Genomic DNA, 22,903 nt, shown 5'->3' on the forward strand with positions numbered 1-22,903 from the left:
GGTTCTGAATAGGAATTGGTTGCCAGTTCCAACTTCCATAAGGATGTCTCCTGCATTTTCTAAGATTCTTATGGTTTGTGGTTTTACGTTTAGGTCTTTGATTCTCTTTAGAGTTAATTTCTGTGTATGGTGATAGGTAGGGGTCCTGTTTCAATCTTCTGCGTGTGGTCTGCCAGTTTTCCCAGCACCATTTACTGAATAGGTATTCTAAACATTAGCAATACATGCTCATAAATTTTGGATAAAATTTTGTGGGTGTCCTTTATTCAACACTAAGAGAGAGTAAAAGATCTCATTGCACAGGACAGATACTTCATGGGTATGGAGGGCTGGCTGCTCAGAGGAGAAAGCAAGCTATATAACAATACACCGAAGGAGACAAAGGAGCCAATTACGATCAAGATGCCAAAGTGGAAGGTGGTAAATGGATGCCCGCCCTAGTTTCCATTTCTTACGTCCTTTAAAAAAAAGAACACCTCCTATTGGGCAGGTCTTCTACAAAGCAGCTAGCTATTCAGTGAAAAGGAGGTAGGGATAGTTAATAAAATAGCACATTTAAAGAAGAAAGAAAGTACTGGAAATAATCTCCAGAAGGAACAAGACAAAGAGAAAACACCCCTAAAGTGATGAGTTCAGATGATAAAGTATGACGGCCACATCTGGGATTGTTGGAGCAGATGATAAAGTTCACAACAGGTTTTCTTCCTAGAGATCTGGCAAGAAGCACTAAAAGCCTTAGAGACAGCCTTTGACCCAATTCCACTGCATGGAATGTATCCAAAGTAAATAATTAGAAATAAAAGAAAAAAATTAGCTAGGAGGATGTCCTATGTAGAGCCAAGAGGAAAAGATAGAAGGTAAGCTAGTTACACTATGAATAAACTGCAGCCCTTAAAAATGCTATGGAGGTGTAAATATATCCTTGATATATTTTTGAGTATAACGAGCAAGGAACAAAACAGAATACAAGGGGGACCCCCCGAAAAATCCCAGAATTATTTTTTGGAGGGTGAGCTTCTTGTAGTACAGGCTTCCTCCACTAGGTAAGTGTTCTAGGAACCCATCAGAATCAATCAGTGTACCAGCTAGCATTGTTGTGAGAGGATGAGTTCAGTTTCAGTGAATTCTTTTGGAGAGTCTTTCAATGCATTTGCCCATTTCGTGATGGGTGATTTATGAGTGCACCTGCCCACACTACACTGAGTATTCAGCAGTTTTTGATCAGAATGGCATGATTCCTGTGTCCCATCCTCCCTATTCACCAGATCGCGCCCAGAGAGACATTTTTTTTGTTTGTTTCCTTGGATAAAAAAAGTCCTCAAAGGGAAACATTTTGCCAATGTGGAAGAGGTGAAACAAAAAAATGGCAGAAGTACTAAAAGGTATCAAAAATGATGAATTCAAAAACTCTTTTGAGCAGTGGAAAAAGCATCTTGATAGGTATATTGCATCAAATGGAGAGTATTTTAAAGGTGACTGAAGTGCAAACATGTAAGAACAAACACTATTAATAAATACATTCCAGTTATTATTTAGTTCCCTTCGTTTATAGTGTAATATCTTTAAAAAAAAAATGGGGGGGGCGTGTTCTTTAATTCTCTATATTGATATCCACAACTCTGTATTTCCTACTTGGAATATCAGTGGTAATCCCCAGCTGGTGGTATTATGTATGATTTATTTAGTCTTTGTACTTTTTCTCTATTTTCTGTTTTTCGTGCTTTTTTTTTAGATTGGAAAATATAGTTTATTTAGAAAGCAAATTAGAGAGAAAGAGGAGATTCACCTTTCCAAGGCAGGGAAGGGGCCAAAGCCAGGAAACGGTAATGGCCACAGCTCAAAGAGTACATGGCAACACCAGCGTCTAGTAAGGTAATGGCCTTTTTTCTCGTTTTATTCTTATAACTACAGTCTTAGCATAAATGAAAAATAATTTTTTTAAAACTAAAAAATCATGTACAGAAAAAATAGATGGGCTACATAAACATGGATAAGTGTAAAAGAAGGAACAGTTTTCTAAGGATGGCCAAAGGTAAGAATAAGCTGAATATTTAATATTTAAATGTTTCATACTTTTATGCTATGTCTAAGCAAGAATAAGAAAAAGTGTTCCGTTTAGGCACAACGGTATGTTAATATATGAAAAAAGAAGACAGCACACAGGCAACCTCCACCTGTCATTCTCTGACTGGCAAAGGGTCTTCAAATGAGAAGTCACAGTCAATGCCTTCATGAGAGACTGAAGAGGTGGTGGGAGAGCACCCAACCACCACGGATACATCTGAGTCTCTGGGGCCCAGATAAATAACATCCTAACGTATCCCTGAAGTAAGTCAGCAACCCGAAAAATTGGTGCCAGGAATACTGTATGTGGGAAATAAGAGACAGGTAAAGAGCTAGAAAACGGAAGAAGCACCAGCACAATCAAAATCAGGCCCCCTCTTCCTAGCTCTGCAGCTACACAGGGAATTTATTAACTTTTCTGAGCTTTGATTTCCTGATTTATAAAGAGGAAATAAAATATAACTCCCTGAGTGCTGATGAGGGATAAATGAGATAATGCTCATAAAATGCACATAGAAGGCACTTAATGCTGTTAAGTATACATATTTACAAAGCAACTACATATACATATTATAAAAGGATGGGTCTAGAAACTAGGCACCTGGTTGTCTGATCTTATTTTATTCCTTAATTTTCCATCCACAGTTTAAATTTGTGATTCTAGACTCATCATTTAGGAGCAGGCAAGAAACACTACCAAGCTATCTGAAAGGAAAAACTGGGAAAAGGCTAAACGAAGAAAACACCTATCAGAACCCAAGACATGCAATGAACCACAACACCTGGTCATCTAGAATAGATTTCCTTCCCTTGAATTTCCCTGAGAAAGAATGACAACAAACAAAAAACTTTAATCTGTTTAATTTTTTACAATGACTCACAATCATAAGTCAGAGATGCACTATAGCCCTGGAGTCTCCTGCAAGCATTTGGGCCTCTGACTTCAAGCCACTAAGGAAGTGCTAGTAGGAGGGAGAGATGAAAAAGTTAATGGTAATGGAGCTCATCTAACTAACTTAAGCAGACAGCTTCTGGAAGTGAGAAGTGCTTTCAGTAGATGAGAAAAGGTAAAACCCAAAGGCAACCTCTAGTCACCCATAAAACTATCATTCTTGCCAAAAATGTACTACCAGTCAACTGAGGATTAAGCTCACACATAAAAAAGAAAATAAACTAAGTAACATAAATTATAATCAAAGAGACTCACATTTTCCCCCCATTTTCCTTTATTTTGATATTATTTTCTAATCAGTTACAAACACAGCATTTTAAGTAGTGGCTCACAGCAGAGTGGTTACAGGACTGGCTCTGAGTCCAGCCTCCCTCATCACCAACATGACCTTAGGCAACTTACATAAGTGGTCTGTGCTTCAGTTTCCCGATTTGTTATTAAAAAAAAAAAGATACTATTATTTCATAGGTTGTTGTGAGGACTAGATAACTAGGAGTAAAACACTTCGAACAATGTTTGAGCACTAGTAATTATTTCCCTTATCATTATCTCCTTAAATACTTCTTGGTAACAGTCATATTACCAAGCAGAAGTGGATGTTTTACAAATGAGAAGAAATAGCGAGTCTCTAGGAACTTAACTATTCCAGTGGCATAGAGATGTGGGCCCACTTCTTTGTTAGGACAACTAACAGCTATGCAGACCTTTCATTCTGGGTTACAAGGCTAAAACCTATACAGTTTTCTCACTCTCTACCTGGAGCTCAGAGTGAGATTTACACACAGATATTCAATTAAGCATTAAAAATGTTCAACTTAATGTTTGTTTTTGAATAGGTAATACAGACTTAAAATTCAAATAACAGAGTTCATAGAAAAAAGAAAGTTTCCCTTTCTCTCCTGCCACCAGATCCCCAATTTCCTACCTCAGAGACAATGCTGTCACTTCGTTTCCATATCTTTTCAGAAATAAAGTATTATTTACAGGGGAGGCCGGTTATGGTGGCTCACGCCTATAATCTCAATACTTTGGGAGGCCAAGGCAGGAGAACTGCTTGAGCCCAGGAGTTTGAGACCAGTCTGGGCAACATAGTGAGACTTCATTTCTACAAAAAATAAAAAAAAAAAATCAGCCAGGTGTAGTAGCAAGTGCCTGTAGTCCCAGTACACGGGAGGCTGAGGAGAGGATTGCTTGAGCTCAGGAGTTTGAGGATGCAGTGAATTGTGACTGTGCCATTGCACTCCAGTCTGGGCAACAGAGTGAGACCCTGACTCAAAAAAAAAAAAAAAGAAAAGAAAAAGAAAAGAAGAAAAAAAAGGGCAGGGGAAGCAATAGCATATTCAATTAATTGGTTATGATTTGCCATGAGAAATGCTGTTAGGAGGAATCTTTAATAGTATACAAAAGATTCTATATTGGTAAGTGAAAAAAATACAAAATTATCTTTAAAGTATGGCTGTAATTCAGTTTTAAAATGCACAATAAAAACATAGAAGAAATATATCCAAGCATTAAAAGTTGCTGCCTCTGTGTTGTAAAATCAAGGTTTTTCTTCCCCTGCATCTAACAAGCTTTTGAAAAAACTTTAAGGATGCTCTAAACTGAATACCTATTTCATAACCAGGAATGAAAATTACTCTGAGGTCCTATCATTTCTTCTTATTTAATAATGCCACCAAATCAGAAAGCAATATCTATATAGCTTCGAAATGTCACTATCTTAAAGGTTTTCCATTTTTCCCATTTCCAAAATAGAAATGAGAAAAAGATACAAAGTACAATTTTAAAGTGACAGAGCTTCTTTTGTTTTATGTGAGACCTTCATATCTTTCCTAATCAAATGATTACTGTTCTTTTCAGACCACGCATTTGCTTTTAAGATAAGCCAGTTCAGAATTCACTTTCTGGAAAGATTCTATAGCCAGTACACAAAGCCACTCAAGCCAGGCAACATCAATCTTTACAACTATACAAGGTAACCCAAGTCAAGTGGATAGGATGTGCATCGGCTATCTGTTAAAACTGACCAGAGCTATGTATACACAGTAGCTTGGCTGACTCTCACAAACAAGGTTGTGTAAAATATTTTAGTATAATACAATTTAGATAAAGTTTAAAAACACATGTAAAATAACACTATAATTATTTTCAGAAGAGAGCATGTACACACACAGGCATTGAGGCTTCATTCATTCCTGTCAGCTCAGGGAGAAAGATTAGGGAACAGGGGGTGCCTCCAACAAGGTTCCACTGACTGGCCCAGGGTGCTTTGTAAAGCATCAAAGCTCTCCATTGCCCCTTGTGCAGGGGAAGTGAACACACACATGCAGATTCTCAGTGACTAAGATGCACTGTGTATGGTGACAAAGGCTATCCCAGAGTTTCCTGCACAAAGCTCAGAAGCTACTCTGCCTCTCCAAAGTCACCACAGGAATGGGGGAACTGTAACCTCAATTTATCATCTCCAGCTCATCACTGTTTTGGAGCAATTCAAAGTTAACAGCTGCCATGGGGATAGATAAGGAAGGGCTTCATGTTTGGCTATTTCTCCCTTAATACTAGAAATAACACAGGGCAGAGGTAGTGGTGAGTTCTACTGTGAGTGCTGGCGTCCTGGCCCTGAGCAGGCAAGCAGGCAGAGCTTCCCTCACATACCTATCTGAGGTCAGTTCTTGGGCTATCCTAGCAGAAACCCCAGGAAACAGCATTTTTGTGATTTACATCTAAGGCCTATCTGAAGTATGTAGTGCTCTGACAGAAGAACATGGGGAGGAAACTTACTGAGAGGTCGAAAACTGTCTTGATAGCCTTCTCTTTTCTCTTTATGAAGTCATCATCCTGTAAGATGAAACACAGCTTAATAAACACATCCCATGTGAAGATTAAAACTCAAGTGGTCTGCTCAGAAATCTGTCTTGTAAGTTGACTTCTCATCACTACTTTGCCTAACAAAGTTTTAACTTTCTAACAAATGAATATATTCTCCATGGGAAAAGTCTAGGACCTCTGCAGATAGCTCCAACATAGGTCCCAACACAGCTGGTGAGAAAAAGGGGGACCATAAAGATTGGTGGTTAAGACAAGTGTTCTCAATTCAAATCCTTATAAGTGGTGAAACTACAGGTAAGTAACCTAACCTCTAAGCCTCATTTCTCCTTCATAAAACAGGGACAGCGACATCTATCACAGGTGGCAGTTGTGAGGATTAAAAAAATAGAAACTATAGGATGTGCTGAGACTGCCATGTAGTAAATATCCCATAGCTATCAGCTATTATGGTGGTTGTAATTATCACTACATTGTTACTTTAGGGGTATACTAGGCAAGTGATCTCTTAAAAAAACTTTATGCAAAAATATCCTTCTTTCAGGATCTAGAAGAAAATATATACACATACACACACACATACTCTTGTTCTTGTAATTTCATTAGAGCGCTATATCAAATACCAAAATTCAGAGAAAATGGCAAAATTGTAGGGCTTTACACTCAGTGGTCATGTAAAGAGGCAGTTCTAATGAACCGAGAGGCCCAGTTTCAATGCTGGGGCAAGACTAAGTGGGGGCAGAGACACCAAGCAGGAGAGCGGGAGTACAGAGGAGTCTGAGCTTACTCGGCTCCTTCCCGGGGAGTCTCTAAGTGTGCACTCAGGTTCTCAGTTACACAAGAAAAGGACAGTACTGACCTCAGGCAGACTGTAGGTTTTCTGGAACTGGGATACAGAGTAGGAGCGGATGTAGTCACCCATCTCTTCTTTTGTTTCTATAGCTCGTTTCACCAGCCACTGAGAAGAAAGTATAAAAAGTGTCCTTTGATAGTGGGAAAAAACCTCACCGCAGTAGTGGCCAACTCAGACACAGCACAACTTGTGAACCCAAATCCATACAGTTGAACTGACTAGGTGATAAACTATCAACACATGCTGCCCTATATGACAAGCAACCAACTGGCCACCTGGGCCACTGGCCAAGATCCAGTGGGACCTAGTGCTGAGTAGCCATGCAGGAGCTTTAAGGCCTTACTCAGATCCTCAGGCCTCTGTTTTCCTCTCTGTAAAGGTAAGACTTTCAGTTTCTTTTACCTCACAGAGCTGTTGTGGGAGCAAATGAAATCATAAGTTACTAGATTGCTTTGTAAATATCTGAAGCACAGAACAAAGATTAGCTTATCCCCCCAACCTCCTGGTCCTAGTGGCAAATCTTAATATAAATCTCTCTTTCCTGTGCCACATGTACCACAGACTAGGAAAAGGGACGAGAACTACAGAGAACACTAGTATAACTCCTCATCTGACAAACCAAAAACAGCCCAAAATGTTCAGATTTGAGAGAAAGGCATTCTGAGTACACAGCTGAAGGCACTGGTTAGCTTGACATTCACAATATTCTCTCTCTCAATCCTCACATTGTAAGGTAGATGGTACCAGCTGTTTTACAGAACTCGAAGCACAGAGACGACATAATTTACTCATTAATCATAGCTAGCAAGCCACAAAGCAGGGAGTCACAACTCGGAGGCTCTTGCACACAGAAAACAGGACAAATGCGTTTTAGTAATGTTTCCCAGCTCTACTGGTCTGATATCCAGAAGCAGCTACTCTGTTCTCTCAACTTAAAACTCCAGTTAATTAAAACACACCCTAAGTCCTGCAGAAGATCCAGCCACTTTGAGTGTAAGAGTGTAAAGTGTAAAAAGAGCCTCTGGTTCTCTTCTTCAGCTCTTCATTGATTCCCTTTATTACGGAAGAACACCATGAAGAGGGATGCCAGGATCTCTCGAAGGAGAGTTACCACATCTCCAAAGCAGTTTGTAGACATAGTTGTGCTTCACCAAAAGCATAGCACACTTGGCAAAGTTTAGCTACCTTGGAAAGAAGCCACATAACACACAACAGGGTGCTGCATGGTGCTCCCACAGGGATTGAAAGAGATGCTTATTCACAGGGGGCAGCCAGTTCAAGTAAAGCACACTTTTGGGAAGTAGTTGCCAGGATAGGGGTGACTATATGAGGGCTATTCCCTGTTGTATCTTCTATTTATTTCTGCCACTCCACTCCACTCCCAATGACCTCAGGCACTGACTAAATACAGAAGCAGAGGCAGAAGATGAGAGCATTCCCAACTATCGTAGCCCCTCACCTGCACTCCCACACAGCATGATGGCCCAGGACAAACAAGGGCCAACTGAGGCAGTTGACTTATTGCACAACTCAACTTAGCTCTGCTTTCTTTTGAATTCTGGCCTTTCATATCTGTGTCCTTTTCAGATCTGCCTCCATTAATCCCAGATGAATCCTAAAGAGCGTGATCAGATATGGAGGAAAAAGTCTGTTGAGTTTCAGAATTCCCTTAGAGAACCGAGAACTCTGTTCTGGAGTTCTCAGTGTAAAAAGCCATGGAGGAAACTTCTCAGACAGCCAAACTCTGCAACAGGTCACCTAGCACTCAAGAAAAATATTGACCTTCACAGAATTCACGTCTGACGTGGGAGAAAAAGATATGACCTAGAACCATCAGTGGTTGGACCTGTTTTTTTCTTGGCTGGCATTCAGAAAGTATGACTACAGCTTTTCTAAAACAGTGTAAACATGAGTTGTGGGCCTCTAGAATCATGCAAGACAACTAGGCCAATGGTTCACAACCACTGGTCCATGATTACAATTTCACTGGTCCCAGAAAAACAGCAAAAAACTACAGGCACATAGTGAGTTTTTCATACTACTAAATCTATTCAATTTGAAGGACTGCTTTTTTCTGAGACTGAGAATTAAATGGCCATTCTTTCAGGAAATGATAGAGAAAGCAAGATAGTTACCTTTCAAAGTATCCTTGACTGGCAAACGACAGGTGGTAATTCTAGGTCAAGGTCTATTTTTGCATTAAAAATTTACAGGTCCATGAAATTAAAACATCTGATAACCACTAGCCTAGGCTCTCCTCTCCAAGCTCCTCTAGCATTTCATTCACAATGGCGAACACACACACTCAAAATGCCCAAACTGGCTACAGAAGATCACTTTCCATTCATCTTTCCATATCTAGATGAGATTTTTTTGTCCCAAAGTTTTAGCATAGGATTAAATAAGGTCTAATCCTTAGAGATCCAGACTTTGGAGGAAAGGTAACAGCTTCAAAGTATGATAGTGTTAAAGGTTTCAGTAAAAATCAACACAGGGCCCCAACTTCTCATTTTCAGAAAGAGGATAAAGTAGCACCCCTCTACATTAGAGACAAAAAGTCTAACAAACATACAAATAAAATTTGAAGTTAATTTAAGCCTCAAATTTTCAAATTTCATGGCATTCTATTTGAGGTCTAGTGCAGAGGAAGACTCAACATACAATAACAGAAACAACTAACATAACACTTATAAAGCACTTACTAAAATGTGTGAGTCTTTCATCTAAGTGCTTTAGACATATTACCTTAATTCTCATCCTATCAGGTAGGTGCTATTATTATTTCTATTTAACAGATAAGAAGTTAAGTCACTTGCCCAAGGTCACACAGTCGAAAGTGGCAGAGCTGAGATTTGAATCCAGGAGGTCACCAGAGTTCATACTCTTGAACCCTACACTACCTAATCGTAATACAGAACTAAAAGGGTTTTCTAGCAAGGGTTGTGCAGCTTCCTTCTGGTGGCTGCATGAACGGTGGGTGGGAAAAGCACAGGTTTAAAGACAGAAGACAGAAAAGCACAGGCTTAAAGACTGGAGCCTTTGCCTGTCCACTCACTAGTTCTCAGCTCTTAAGCAAATCAATTACCCACTTGGAGTCTCATTCTCTTCAAATCTAAGGGATTATAATAGATGCTTCAAAGAACTCTATTAGGATCAGAAAGTATTGTTCATACTGTAGGGACATGAGTCCCTTTGCTCCTCCTCTTTTTGAGGTGCCTGAAGGGGAAGCCAAGACACAAGAACTGCAGGGAACTATATCCAGGATGCCAATCCATGGATGCTCAAGTCCCTCATATAAAATGGCAGAGTATTTGAATACAACGTACATACATTTGCCCTTGTATTTCAACTCCTTGGATTACGTATAAGGCCTAATACAATGTAAATACTACGTAAGTAGTAGTTATACTGTATTTTAAAACTTGTACTGTGTAATTGTTATATTTTGTGTGTGTATTTTCTTTCCTGAACATTTCCAATGCATGTTTGGTAAATCTGTGGCTATGGAAGGTCAACTGTCTAGGGGCTGTCACAGAGCCTTGGGAAAAAGCTAAAGGTAGAAAGAAGTCTCCCCTCAGGCATTTAGCCATTAAATAAGGACTGAGTATCTACAAATTTCAAAACATTCTGGTAGGTGCTGGAGTGAACAAGACAGCCATGGCACCTGCCTTCATGCAGTTTACAGTCTGATGGCAGACACAGAGAAAGAATCATACACATGGATATACAAAGTTGCAAACTACAGTAAGAAAGATTCCTGTGAAGGAAGGGAATGTGGCCATATGAATGCATACAGCAAAGAAATCCATTGTAGATTAGGGGATGACAGAAGGCTTCCTTGAAGAGGTTTGGTGGAACTGAGATCTAAAGGATGAATATGGATTGAAGCAGGTAAGGAGAGAAAGGAAGAACATAAGAGTCCAAGGAGCCAGCAATGCAAAGGCCTTGCAACAGAAGGAAACATAATAAGTTTGGGGAAATTGGAAAGAAAATCAGAGAAACTAGAACAAAAAAAAGAAAGAAGTCTTGCACCAAACTAGAGAGGTCAGAAGGAACCAGAACATACAGGGCTATAAAATTCTATCTTTACCAAAGGGCAATGAAAAGCCACTGATGAGAACATTCAAAGATCTTAACAGATGACAGTGTGAAACTAGGGTATATGCAGTATGCAGTACTGACAATCTTCTGAGGATGACAAGAAACACCATCATGTTCTGCCACACCAAATCTATACACACCATTAAATTCAGGACCCAGGCCAGATGGCCCAATAGCCAGGCCCACTACAGGAATTCTGACATTCAAAGGACAAGAAACTACACAGAAGCTCTCACCTGAACAACAGGAAATATATGAATAAAATCCATCCCCTGGATCTGGTGGGGCTCCAACTGGTGTGGACATTTCATCCTCGGCAGAACCGACACAATTTTTTCTGATAGAGCTCTGTGCAGAAAAAACAACAAGCAAGGAGTGAGACACTGAATGGTCCCTATGGCATCTCTAAAGTCTGGGCAGCATCCCCTAAGAACCTGGGGCTTCTCAACACCAGGCTAGTGCCAGACCATGACCAAATTTCTCCTGGCTGATTGCAAAAATGAGAAAAATAAGCACAATTTAGGGGTGTGTGTGCATGTATGGTCACAAAACTGGGTTCATCCTTTATTCTAAGATGTTGTTCTTCCCATTTTTTTGTTAAAATATTTTTTATTTCTTTTTGAAATGATGGTGATGTTTGACTAGTTATGCATTTTTAACATCCTCCCATGGCGAAATAAAAAGCCATCAGTGTCCCACATTCCTTTACATTTCACTTTACTGACGTACTTTTTCTAAAAGTTGGGGAGCCATTAGGTCATTCTAACTATCATTCTAAATCATTCTAAATATCATTCAGGCAACAAATAATTACCAGTCCCTGTGCCCGGAATATTAAGACAAAACACGAGCCCCATTTCTAAAAGAGATTTGGAGTTCTCCACGTCAGTACAGAAATATTTTAAAATAAATAGTAGCCTTTAACTTTCAGATACTCTAAAATCAATCCTAGATTTAGGGGAACTGTGTATTCTCACTCTTATTTCCAGAGAGGTAATGTTTTTGCTTCTCACGAGGAACACTGCAATCTCTTTCTAATGCCTTGCCTCAGTCCTCCTATGGAATAGGTGGGGTTAGGAGGAAAGGAAGCAAGCTCCCTGAGGTCCCAGAGCATTCTCCTACCTAGGTCACGAGGTAAGTATCCTCTCCTTGTTGGAGAGGTTTCTCAGCTCAGCCTGGGCTGAGGTGGGACAGTTTTATGACAGCTGGAATAGAGAAACTGTGTGCAAGTTTATTTTGCAGCTTGAAGCCTCCTATTCTAATCAGTTGGCATTTGATCTCTAACTGTGTGATTCCTATTTCTTATACTATCTTCATTGGATCAGACTCAAAAGGAGAGAAAAGAGGTTATTTAGTAGGCCTGCTAAACCCCAAAGCCGTAATACGTAGCCTGGGAACCTTGAGAAACAGCTCCCAGGTATGGCCTTGTGACCAAATGGAGAACTGAGAGCTTCTGGCTCAGCCTACACGCACAGTTAAGGTTATATACCAAGCCAAGAACTTAAAAAAAAAAATCTTAGCCAGTCACAGCAGTTATTGTGGCTTTGTTTACAAATGTAGGAGTATGTTCTAATAGACAAAGGTCCTGGCAAACAAGGGTCACTTAGATCTTATTAGGTGCTTCAAATTCAACAAGTTTTGGGTCTCCCAAAAGTGCTTCTCGTTCAAAGAAATCTCGCCTACCTTTATCTTTCTGCAGTTCAACAGTCCTTCCCAGGAGACAAATCCCTTTGACACCAACACCTAACTGAGGCCTGTATGAGAGTTACTGCTGTCTTACCTATGCTCCCGTTAGTGGGTTTCACACCCTCAGTCTTAGTAGGAACTAGGTGACCTAGGAGAAAAGCTAAATAGCCCCCAAGAATGATTCCAGAGAACACACTAAGAAACAGTGTCTGGTACATGGAGAAGAGCTTCACGAGGTGGAACCAAATTTAAAACTGCTGAGGATAACAGTCACATTCCACTGATTAAGTCCAATGTGTTAAAAGGTTAAAAAAAAGGAGAGGAGAAGATACTCCAATGCACACATTCACAGAAGGAGGGAACATCCACCTCCAGGGAAGGAAGCATATGGGAGAACATTTTCTGCTTATTTCTCCTAACTCCTCCTTCCCAATAGAAGGGGTATTGAGGAATGATTTGTACAAAAGTCCTGAGAGGAAGAAGGAAATTGTCGTGTGGTTCTCAGTGACTCCTGGGGCCCCTCCTTTCTAAGTGGCCTGTCTTTAGGACACACGTGTCTTTTCTGCCATGAGATGCGTGGACTGCCCTGGAGAAGGCTGTAGTGGTCCACGTCTGCTTGAGACTTCAATGGGATAATCTGGTAAGGAAGAACTAACAAACCATTTGGCAACATATGTAAGGCTGTCTCTCTGATAAACTTTATTATTTTGATTCTCATCAGACTCCCATGCCTTAATTTCTTTGAAACTTGTAAGAGGAAGAGATGAGGGTTTAACTGGCCTTGTAGCCCAAACTCCAAACTTAGGAAATGAAGGTCAGTATCAACTCTGGTTTTGTGTCCCTCCCTACTCAGTGCAGGTTTTATGTATATTTGGTGGTACATGATCGATATGGCCTTACTGCTTAGCAACGTTTTAGTTTGGCAGGAAGAGAGCTCCCTCTTGTGGCTACAGATCCATCGGTTTGCATAGGCTTACCAACTGTCTAGAACCATTAGCACAGTAGCTTAAAAACAAGAGGCTGGGACCTCTAACACCATCCAGCCTGACCTGCTGCTTCCTCAGAGCCAGCCTACTCGCCCAGCTCATAAAGGCTCAGAGGGAAAGCTACCCCAGGTCACCTTGAGGTTTACAACCCTCTTAAACCTGTCTCCTAGAAATTATAGCCAAGTCTGGACAGTCTCTGCAGCACACAGAAGCAGCTGCAGGCACTATCACTGCCAGGAGTTGGGGATGTAAGAGAAAACACAGGCTACAGACATGGAAAGAAAGTGAAAAACACTTCTTCCAGAAATCTACCAGCCCCCATTAGGCTTCCCCCTGGAGCTTAGGGTGGATCCTACAGATTTTCTAAAAATCAGAGAAAGGAATGATTGCAATGATTACCAGGCAGGTTTCTAAGCCTAAAATTTCAATATGCCCAGTTGTGATTAGTTTGACTCCTTTAGCTCTTAAAAGTGTTCAGTGCACTGTTTTCTCCCCCACTTCCAACAGTTTGAAAGAGAGTGAATTAAACCTGGGTCTAAATTCCAGCTCCACCACCAACTCTGGGACTTTTGGCAAGCTACTCAGTCCCTCTGGTCCAACACTCCTATCATAAAATTAGGGATAATCGCTGTCCAGGCTACTCAAAGGTTGTTGTTAAAGTAAAATAATAAAATCATACATAAGTGCTTGGAACATAGGTGTCTAATAAATGTTTGTTGTTGAAATTAACTGTTACAAGTCTAAAATCTCACTTGTGGGCCTCTGAGCATTGCACCCTCTGGTAACAGGGTAGAGGACAGAAGCTTACGGAACCCTCAGGAGGACATGAAGAACAAGGCCTCAACTGGGCACATATAGAAGACAGATTGAGAGGTAATCATGTCCTCAATAGGCAAGTGCACTTCTCAAATGTACTGTCTGGCCCACATTGACTATACACACCATATACGCTGAGAAACTGCAAACATAAGGCAGTTTTAGTCTAAACTGCCCTTAACCAGAAACTCTGTAGGGAAGACCCTCAAATACAGAACACATTCCAAAACCAAACAGAAAACACTTCTGGATAATTCAATGCCCTGTAGCTATGACACCTCTCCTACAAACAATAAAGAATTAACTGTCTGATGCACTGCTGAGTCTGGTGGGTCCTTAGCCATACAAACCCTTCTCCCCAGCATTGTCACAGTTACAGTTCACAGCTCTGCACTTTAGAGACATATATCAAGCACTTACCAGAGAACATAAGACATCCTCAATCCCTTATCCAAATACTTTGAGGCCAGATGTGTTTCTGAATTGTTTTTTTAAGATTTAGAACCATAGAATATCTAAGGGGCATATACTATATAGTATGTGAGACTCCAGGGAAATCTAGATCCATACTACATGATTAAAAAATATATATTTCTTCAGCAAATCGTATGAATATTCACAGTGAGACCAATAAAGGCAATAAATAGCTTTAAGTCAGTTAGGTCATGTTTTGCTTCCAAGTTAAGTTTTGCATCCACACTTAAAAAAAAAAAGAGAGTTTTCAGTGTTTTTTAGATTTCAGAAATACAGATGAAGGATTGAGAATACATATAAAAAACATTGCATTCTAATATCTATTGAAAGTATAGTGAGGTACTACAATTGTGTCATATTACCCTAGGATACCAAGATGAAAATGGACCTAAGAATCACTGTAAAACTCAAAAGGAATTTAAAAAGGAGACATATGTGAAATCCAAAAAATGGTAAAACTAGTCCAGAAAGAAAGCAAGGAAAAGAAATCCAAGCACATCAAGGGTACTATAGAAATAGTAAAAAATCAGCTCAAACTGAAATAGAAAGTCAGAGGCTTCAAAGAAGACAGAGAATTTAGCCTTATAAACAGTCTCATTAAGCAACTGGGCTGAGTGTGGTAACTCATGCCTGTAATCCCAGTGACTCAGGAGGCTGAGTCGGGAGAATTTCTTGGGGCCAAAAGTTTAAAACCAGCCTGGGAAACATAGCAAGACTCTCATCTCTACAAAAAAAAAAATTAGCCAGGCAAGGTGGTGCACCCCTGTAGTCCCAGCTACTCAGAAGGCTGAGGCTAGAAGATGCTTGAGCCCCGGAGGTCGAGGTTGCAGTGAGTTATGGTTATACCACTGAACTCTATCCTTCCATCCTGGGCAACAGAGTAAGAGCCTGTTGGAAGGAAGGAAGGAAGGAAGGGAGGGAGGGAGGGAGGGAGGGAGGGAGGAAGAAAAAAAGGAAGCTGACTATTCTGAGCTACCAGTACAGGCCTGTGCTTCTTCAGTCAACAAGAAAAAAAAGCAAATAGAAACTTAAGAAAAAAACTACATAAATAAGAAGCAAATTATAATGTATCTGATTCTCAGTAATTCAGATACCACCTCTACTTGGCTACCAGAAACCTTTGATGTGGCAGAAAGGGAGTTGGTAGCAGTTAAAGGTATTTCCTTTTAAAAGCCAAAGGCAAGCTCTAAAGACCCGCCAGGCTGGTTTTGTTTGAAAAAGCCTGTAATTCCGTGCCTTTGGGAGGCTGAGGTGAGTGGATTGCCTGAGCCCATGGGTTTGAGACCCGCCCGGGCAGCGAGACCTCATCTCTACAATAAATAAAAAAATCAGCCGGGCATGGTAGCGCATGCCTGTAATTCCGGCTACTTGGAAGACTGAGGCGGAAGGATCACCGGAGCCCAGCAGGTCGAGGCTGCGGTGGTGACAGAGGGAGACTCCAACTCAAAAAAAAAAAAAAAAAGAAAAGGTCAAATGGCTAGAAACTGACGGCTCTCATGGAAATGCAAAAGAGTAACTAACTCAGACTTATCCAAAACCCCTCTTCTGAAATTGACAGTTTACAATCCTGCAGCTCCTGGAAACCATTTGTTCTTTGAAAGATCTGATTTTTCTGAACGCCACCTTGTAAATTCCAAAGGAGATGTATAATTGCTTGACAGGACCCCCTCCCTTACCTAAACAAGGGTATAAGACCTTACTTCTCCAGTTCTGAGGGGCTCAATTTGGACGCATTAGCCCCTCGAGCCCGCTGGGCAGCCCAGCATAATAAAGTGCTACTTCCTATAATAGTCTTGGTGTCACGATCTCGTTGTCTTCCCGCTACAACTTAGGGGCAAATCTTTGGCCTACCCTCGGAAAGCAAAGTATTTTGTGGCCCACTACTCATGTGGCAGCCTCATCCCCAACTCTGCCTTTTATCCCCACCTTTTTCCTTTTGCTTCATTTTCTACCATTACTGCTTCATATGCATTTCTATATAAGCCATCTTTCAATCCTTTCGGAAGTACTTTTTTGTGGAGGAGAGTAATGTTTCAGAAAAAGAAATAAATACACTTATTCACAGAATCATACAAATCTGAGTTCAGGAGCATTTCTTCTTACAGGTAAAGAAATTGAAGGCCAGAAGAGTGGCTTGCCCAAGGTTGCATAGCGGCCCACTGGCAGGGTAGGGAGCAGAACCAGGTGTCTCAAACGGTCTAATGAAGCAGTCAAAAACCCCTGGTGAGCTATGAAAGGGCAGGGCACCCTCAGGTGAAATCTCCAGCAAGGAGCCAACTCTGCCTTCTTGTGGTGGCAGGCAAAGTAAGGCTCGGCCTGACACAGAGGAAATGGGAAAGGAAAGATTCTCCCATTCTCCTCCTAATCAACTTCCACCCGAATTAGCTGTCTTTGGAAAGAAATACATTAAGTAGTCACTAGAAACTTTGAATAAGAAAAAGTATTAGGAATACCCTAAACATTAAATGACATGATAGCTGTGTAACTCTGGCTTATTTCAGTTTCAGTCTCATCCATAAAACAGAGATAATTCCTGCTGTAATAATAATTAGAATAAAACATGTAAAGCGAACAACACAACTTCTAGCACATGCTGGACATCCAAAAATTACCTTTCTCCCCACTTTTAGTTTCTCTCATGGAAACCACTAATAACTTACATTTTTTGACCTATTGTAGAGTTTTCCTGAAAGAGCAAATCAACATCTACATCAAAGTTGCAAGTGGTAATGCACCAAGTCATTCCTCCGACCACCTGCAAGACACAAAGAAAATACTTACCTTCCCTTTCCAGTTTGGGGAAGAGGTGGAAGGTGGTAAATTATAAATAGCTCTTATAGACTCAGTAAACATATATAATTATATATCTTAAGAGAGAATATGTATCCTCCTCACCCCATCAACCACAACTCATCTAAAATAGCCCTGTTGCAGAAAATGGGACAATACAGTAGCTACTAGCCACATGTGCCAAATGAGCACTTAAAATGCAGCTAGTGTGTCTGAGAAGCTGACTTTTATCACTAAATGAATATATCATACATAGATCCGCTTTAAGGTGAAGGGGGCAAACACCAATTGTGCGTTTTATAGACCAGACACGTGGGTAGCAAAGCTGACATTGTATTTCCCTACATCTTATTTTTCTCAACTACCTGAGATGAGAATCTCTACTGTATTTTCTCACAAGATTTCTCTAATATGCAAATGAGACAAAGGCTTAAAACCCATTTTGAGACAAGCCCCTTTTCAGACACGGCTTGATATTAGAAAAAATAACAGTGAATCTTATTTCTGACTGTGTTTTAGACTCATGTGAGATGCTCAATAAAATACAGATTCCAGGGTCCCAACCCAGACCCAACTAACCAGAATTTCAATGAGTGAGACCTGGACGTCTGTATTATTATTATTATTTTGAGTTGGAGTCTCACTCTGTCGCCCAGCCCAGAGTGCAGTGTGGTACATTCACGGCCACCACAGCCTCAACCCACTGAGCTCAGGTGATCCTTCCACCTCAGTCTTCCAAGTAACTAGAATTACAGGTACATGTCACCACGCCTTGCTAATTTTTTGATTTATTGTAGAGATGAGGTCTTGCCAAGTTGCCCAGGCTTGTCTCGAACCGGTGGGCTCAGGCAATCCTCTCACCTTGGCCTCCCAAAGTCCTGGATTACAGGCATGAACTACTGCGCCCGGCCAAACATCTGTATTATAAAACAACACAGGGCAATTCTGTTGCACACAGCCAGAACCGTAATGCCCCTCCACCCCTCACCCATGAAGCACTTAGCACTCTTCCACCAGAAAGTTTATCAGCCTGCCTCATCTGATCTGGATGCTTCCTTTCTGTGCACAGTCCACTGCAGCACTTCCTGCATCATGTCATTTATTCTATGCCTGCTGGCTTACTTGTGTCTCATCCCTATTCTACAACAGTTGGGCTCTTTGAACACAATTCCTTGGTTTTATCTCTGTGTCTTCAACACCTATTACTTGCCTTGTGCATAATAATTGCCCAAGGTTTGGCTGAAAAAAAAGACTTCTCTCCATAGTGACCTCTCCTTTCTCCTCAATCAGAGCATTTATCACCCATGGAATATCTGGCAACTGTCTGTGAGTACGCTGACTTGGGAGAGCTCACAATTAAGATTACTTTATCTTATATAAGCTTTATAATCCCCATTTAAACTGTAAATTCCTTGAAAGGAGAAACTATTTCTTTTGGGTCTTTGCATTTCTTAAAACTTTGTGCACAGAAAGGAGTCCAAGGCCTAGAAATTTGAACATTTCTATAATGAGTCTGAATTAGAAAGGAATGGAGGCCGGGCGCAGTGGCTCAAGCCTGTAATCCCAGCACTTTGGGGGGCCAAGGTGAGAGGACTGCCTGAGCCCACGGGTTCGAGACCAGCCTGGGCAACATGGTGAGACCTCGTCTCTATGATAAATCAAAAAATTAGCCAGGCATGGTAGAGCATGCCTGTAGTTCCGGCTCCTTGGAAGGCTGAGGCAGAAGGATCACCAGAGTCCAGCAGGTCAAAGCTGGGGTAGCTGTCAGCGTGCCACTGCACTCCAGCCTGGGCAATGAAGTGAGACTCCAACTCAAAAAAAAGAAAGGAATGGAAATACAGACATGAGAAAGTAAAAACATACTATCTTCCTCCTTTTTCTGCCAGGATTTACCATGTCATTCCAACAAAATAAACAGTCTAATCATTAGAAAGATTTCTTTTTACCTTGTCGAAAGGTGACAAGCCTTTAATTCTTGCCCTGAAATACCCAGCTGCAACCAAGAGTTCCAGAATTTCTGTTAACTTGACATTTTGTTCTTCATCTTCTCTTGTTTCCACCTAAAACAAAAGGCAAAAGTTTGGCTGGTAAAAGTTACTTGAATGAAGGAACACCAGGTAGATCTCCTGATGCCACAATTTCATTGCCAAGGAGCAGGTGACACTGCCTGTATCACTGCATCAGATTCTCTGTGAAGATTCAGCAAGCATCACACAGAAGCACGTGGACAGTGTTGTTGGAGTCACAGAGAATGGGTTCCCAGCCTTCAATGAGTTGTTCATCGTCATAGTTGGGGAAAGACGACATGCACTAGACTATTCATCATGAGCTGGAGGACTCCAGGAAAAAGGAAGATTAGAGCACAGTATCTCCTTTCTCTGACGTGTGGCTTACTTGACAGGTCTGGACTGAATCATAAGCTCATTACAGACAGGAAGAAGAGGTTTGGGCTTTTTTTGTTTCGTTTTATTTTTTAACTTCATATTTATCCCGCTCCAAGAAGTTACTGACAAGAGAAGTAAGAACAAAGAAGGGAATTAAATATACATCCTTCTCTGTACTTCCCTTTTTGATCTCTAAAGCAAATATATGGAAAACCCTCAACCCTGATATATCAAAGATGTTTACTGCCATACAGTAGAATTGCCTTAAAGATAACAAATTCATCTAATATACGTAAATTAGGATTTTGTTTAACATTTTCAACTTATATTACCTTATACCCCAAGTGTTTATCTACTATTTAAATTTCTCCAAATAATCTAGTACTTTTGCATCCATTTACTTACATAAACTACCTTTCCTCTCTTCCATTACAGCAAAAAATAAAAAATCACCTTTCTATATAAAACACCAAGATAATCTGGCTCAAATTCTCATACTCATTTCTAATTATTTCTTCACCCAACAATGCCAATTAAATCTTTCTTCACTATGCATTTCACATATATCCTACCTTCTCCCTTTATTCATACTTCATTCCAGGACTGTTGCAATGCCTTTCATCTCTGTCAATTTGTCTTGCTCACGCATTCCTAAATCACAGCTTTCACATAATCCCTCTTCAACTCATTCCCATCAGCTCTCATCAACAATGAATCATATACTGTCTATAAGATAAACTCAAAATTTCTTGCTCTGGTATTCATATCTCCGGCCACAAACTATCTTTTCAGCTTCACCTTTATCTCCCCAAAACAATCACAACATGGTAATGGCCAACTTAGACAAGCACTGCTCATTCCTCTTTCTTCATTGTTCACACCATCCACCTTCCTCTTAATCATGCTCTAACCATCAAGAAATCACCTTCAAGTTCTACCCCTATTCAATGCCATCCCTTAAAAATCCAGGCTGAAATGATTATTCCTCTATATTTCTTTTTTTTTTTTTAGTTGGAGTCTCACTCTGTCACCCAGGCTGGAGTGCAGTGGCACGCTCATGGCCACCACAGCCTCGACCTGCAGGGCTCAGGTGATCCTTTCACCTCAGCCTTCCAAGTAGCTGGAACTGCAGGCACACACCACCACGCTTTGCGAGATGAGGGCTCGCAAGTTGCCCTGACTGGTCTTAAACCCATGGGCTCATGCAATCCTCTCAGCTCGGCCTCCCAAAGTGCTGGGATTATGGGAGTGAGCCACTGCACCTGGCTGATTCCTCTATATTTTTATTTTATTTGAATCCGATGCCATTCATAGAATTAAGTATCAACCTCTTCTGAGTCACATGTTTAGTGCTATATATGCCTGTCTTTGCTACTGGACCACTGTCTGGTTCAGGAGAGGACCAAGGTCTTACATACCTGTGTTTTCTCTTCTGTTAACAAAACAGTTTTAGGCTCAAAGGACATACTTATTAAATAAGGAATGATCTAATCCTTACATGAAGTACATGACCGAAACCAGTAACGTATTAAAATGTTTTCAGTCATGACTCTGATAATGGAAATTCAGGCTGAAGTACAAACTACCAAGAAAGAAAGTACCCATATTAAAATATAGTTGAACATGGAATCATTTAAGTGACAGGTAACTCCCTGCAATAAAGGAGTGGCATGGAGGAGGTGACAACCTTGAGCCACTACTTATTTTACACCCTCCCATGACCCTGGTCTAGTCTATCAAGGATTCTGAAGATTCGTATTCACTAGTTCCTAGTGAATATACACAAAAGTAAAAAACACTATTAATTATTCACACCTTCTCTCTCTTCTGCACAAGATCTGGGATAGTTGAGAGACATCTACACGTGAAAAGACTCAAACGAGAAGATAAAAAGCAGTTATGGAAGATAAAATAGAAAAAGAAAATAATTTAAGTACTTTCCTAAAACTACTGGAGTGTAAAACAGGAACACACCATTTGTCATGAAAACATCATTTACCATGAAAACACTTCCAAGAAGAGGACAAGATATCACAAGAGAATCACCCCTGCTTCAACACCTACCTAATGGGCACCTCTGGTCACCCCACTGCAGACGTATGGCCCATAGTGCTCATCCCGTCACTCACAGGATGAAGAAGTGTACTTTTGCGATATAACCCTTGAAACAACTTATCGGCACACTGAATGGGGACTTTTGACTCCAAATTCACCTTGCAGATTAACACGGAAACAATAGAATAAGGCCACTGGCTATACGCTGAGAATAAAAGAATACTCCCTCCTGAAGCCATAAAAAGTCACTAGGCTGGTTAATAGATACAGCTGTTAAAACTAAAGTTCTGATAAAGGTGAATGACTATAAGCTCTTAAACCAGGCCCAATAAATTTTCAATTGTCCTGCACTGTAGTTCATATAAGCTGGGAGGCAGAGTCAAGACTAATTATCTTTCTATCTTTCACATACAGAAAGGGTTAAAAAATTGAATTTAATACATTAACTGGACTACTGACAGTTCGATGACACAGACTACCCATATTTATATTTATTGGTCTTTGAACTAAATGATGATAATTTGATTATATTCACCCTTACCTTCTGATTTCCAGGAGCTGGCTTTTGGAAAACAATGACAAATCAGACCCAGCCTCCTAGCAGACAGTGAAATGTTAAACAAAGGACATACAGGAAAAGGTTGCTTTTTATTTTATAAAAACTACAGTCATTGATAGTACTGTGGGGCACTGGGCTGGAAAAATTTAAGGTAGAACCTGGGCGATCAGACAGGAGTCTACAGTGAAAAGCCAGGCAAAAACTTGATGAGAACTTAGAATAAAGAGTGGCAAAAAAAAAAAACAAACAAAAAAAACAACCCCAAAACAATAACAAAAAACCCTCCAATATCAGTACAGCTCCCACTTTTCACCATCCTGGGTTCCACAAAGCAACAACGCATGCCAGGTTTTACCT

General features: G+C 40.5%; 1 protein-coding gene across 1 annotated transcript in view; it reads right to left on the bottom strand.

The window, feature by feature from the left end:
* The window catches only part of CCDC93 (coiled-coil domain containing 93), a 92,590-nt gene extending 72,986 nt beyond the window's left edge, over positions 1-19,604 (bottom strand). Inside the window, exons 1-5 of the mRNA XM_008073313.1 lie at positions 19,495-19,604; positions 17,419-17,513; positions 11,033-11,144; positions 6,702-6,800; positions 5,798-5,854 (exon numbers count right to left, since the gene is read on the bottom strand). Of these exons, the coding sequence (XP_008071504.1) occupies positions 5,798-5,854; positions 6,702-6,800; positions 11,033-11,144; positions 17,419-17,501 (351 nt within the window). The 5' untranslated portion in view covers positions 17,502-17,513; positions 19,495-19,604. The remainder of the gene's footprint in view (positions 1-5,797; positions 5,855-6,701; positions 6,801-11,032; positions 11,145-17,418; positions 17,514-19,494) is intronic.
* Between the last annotated feature and the right edge of the window lie 3,299 nt (positions 19,605-22,903).

This window comes from Carlito syrichta, unplaced genomic scaffold (assembly GCF_000164805.1).
Source record: "Carlito syrichta isolate Samal-C Ts95f unplaced genomic scaffold, Tarsius_syrichta-2.0.1 Scaffold315821, whole genome shotgun sequence".
NCBI lineage: Eukaryota > Metazoa > Chordata > Mammalia > Primates > Tarsiidae > Carlito > Carlito syrichta.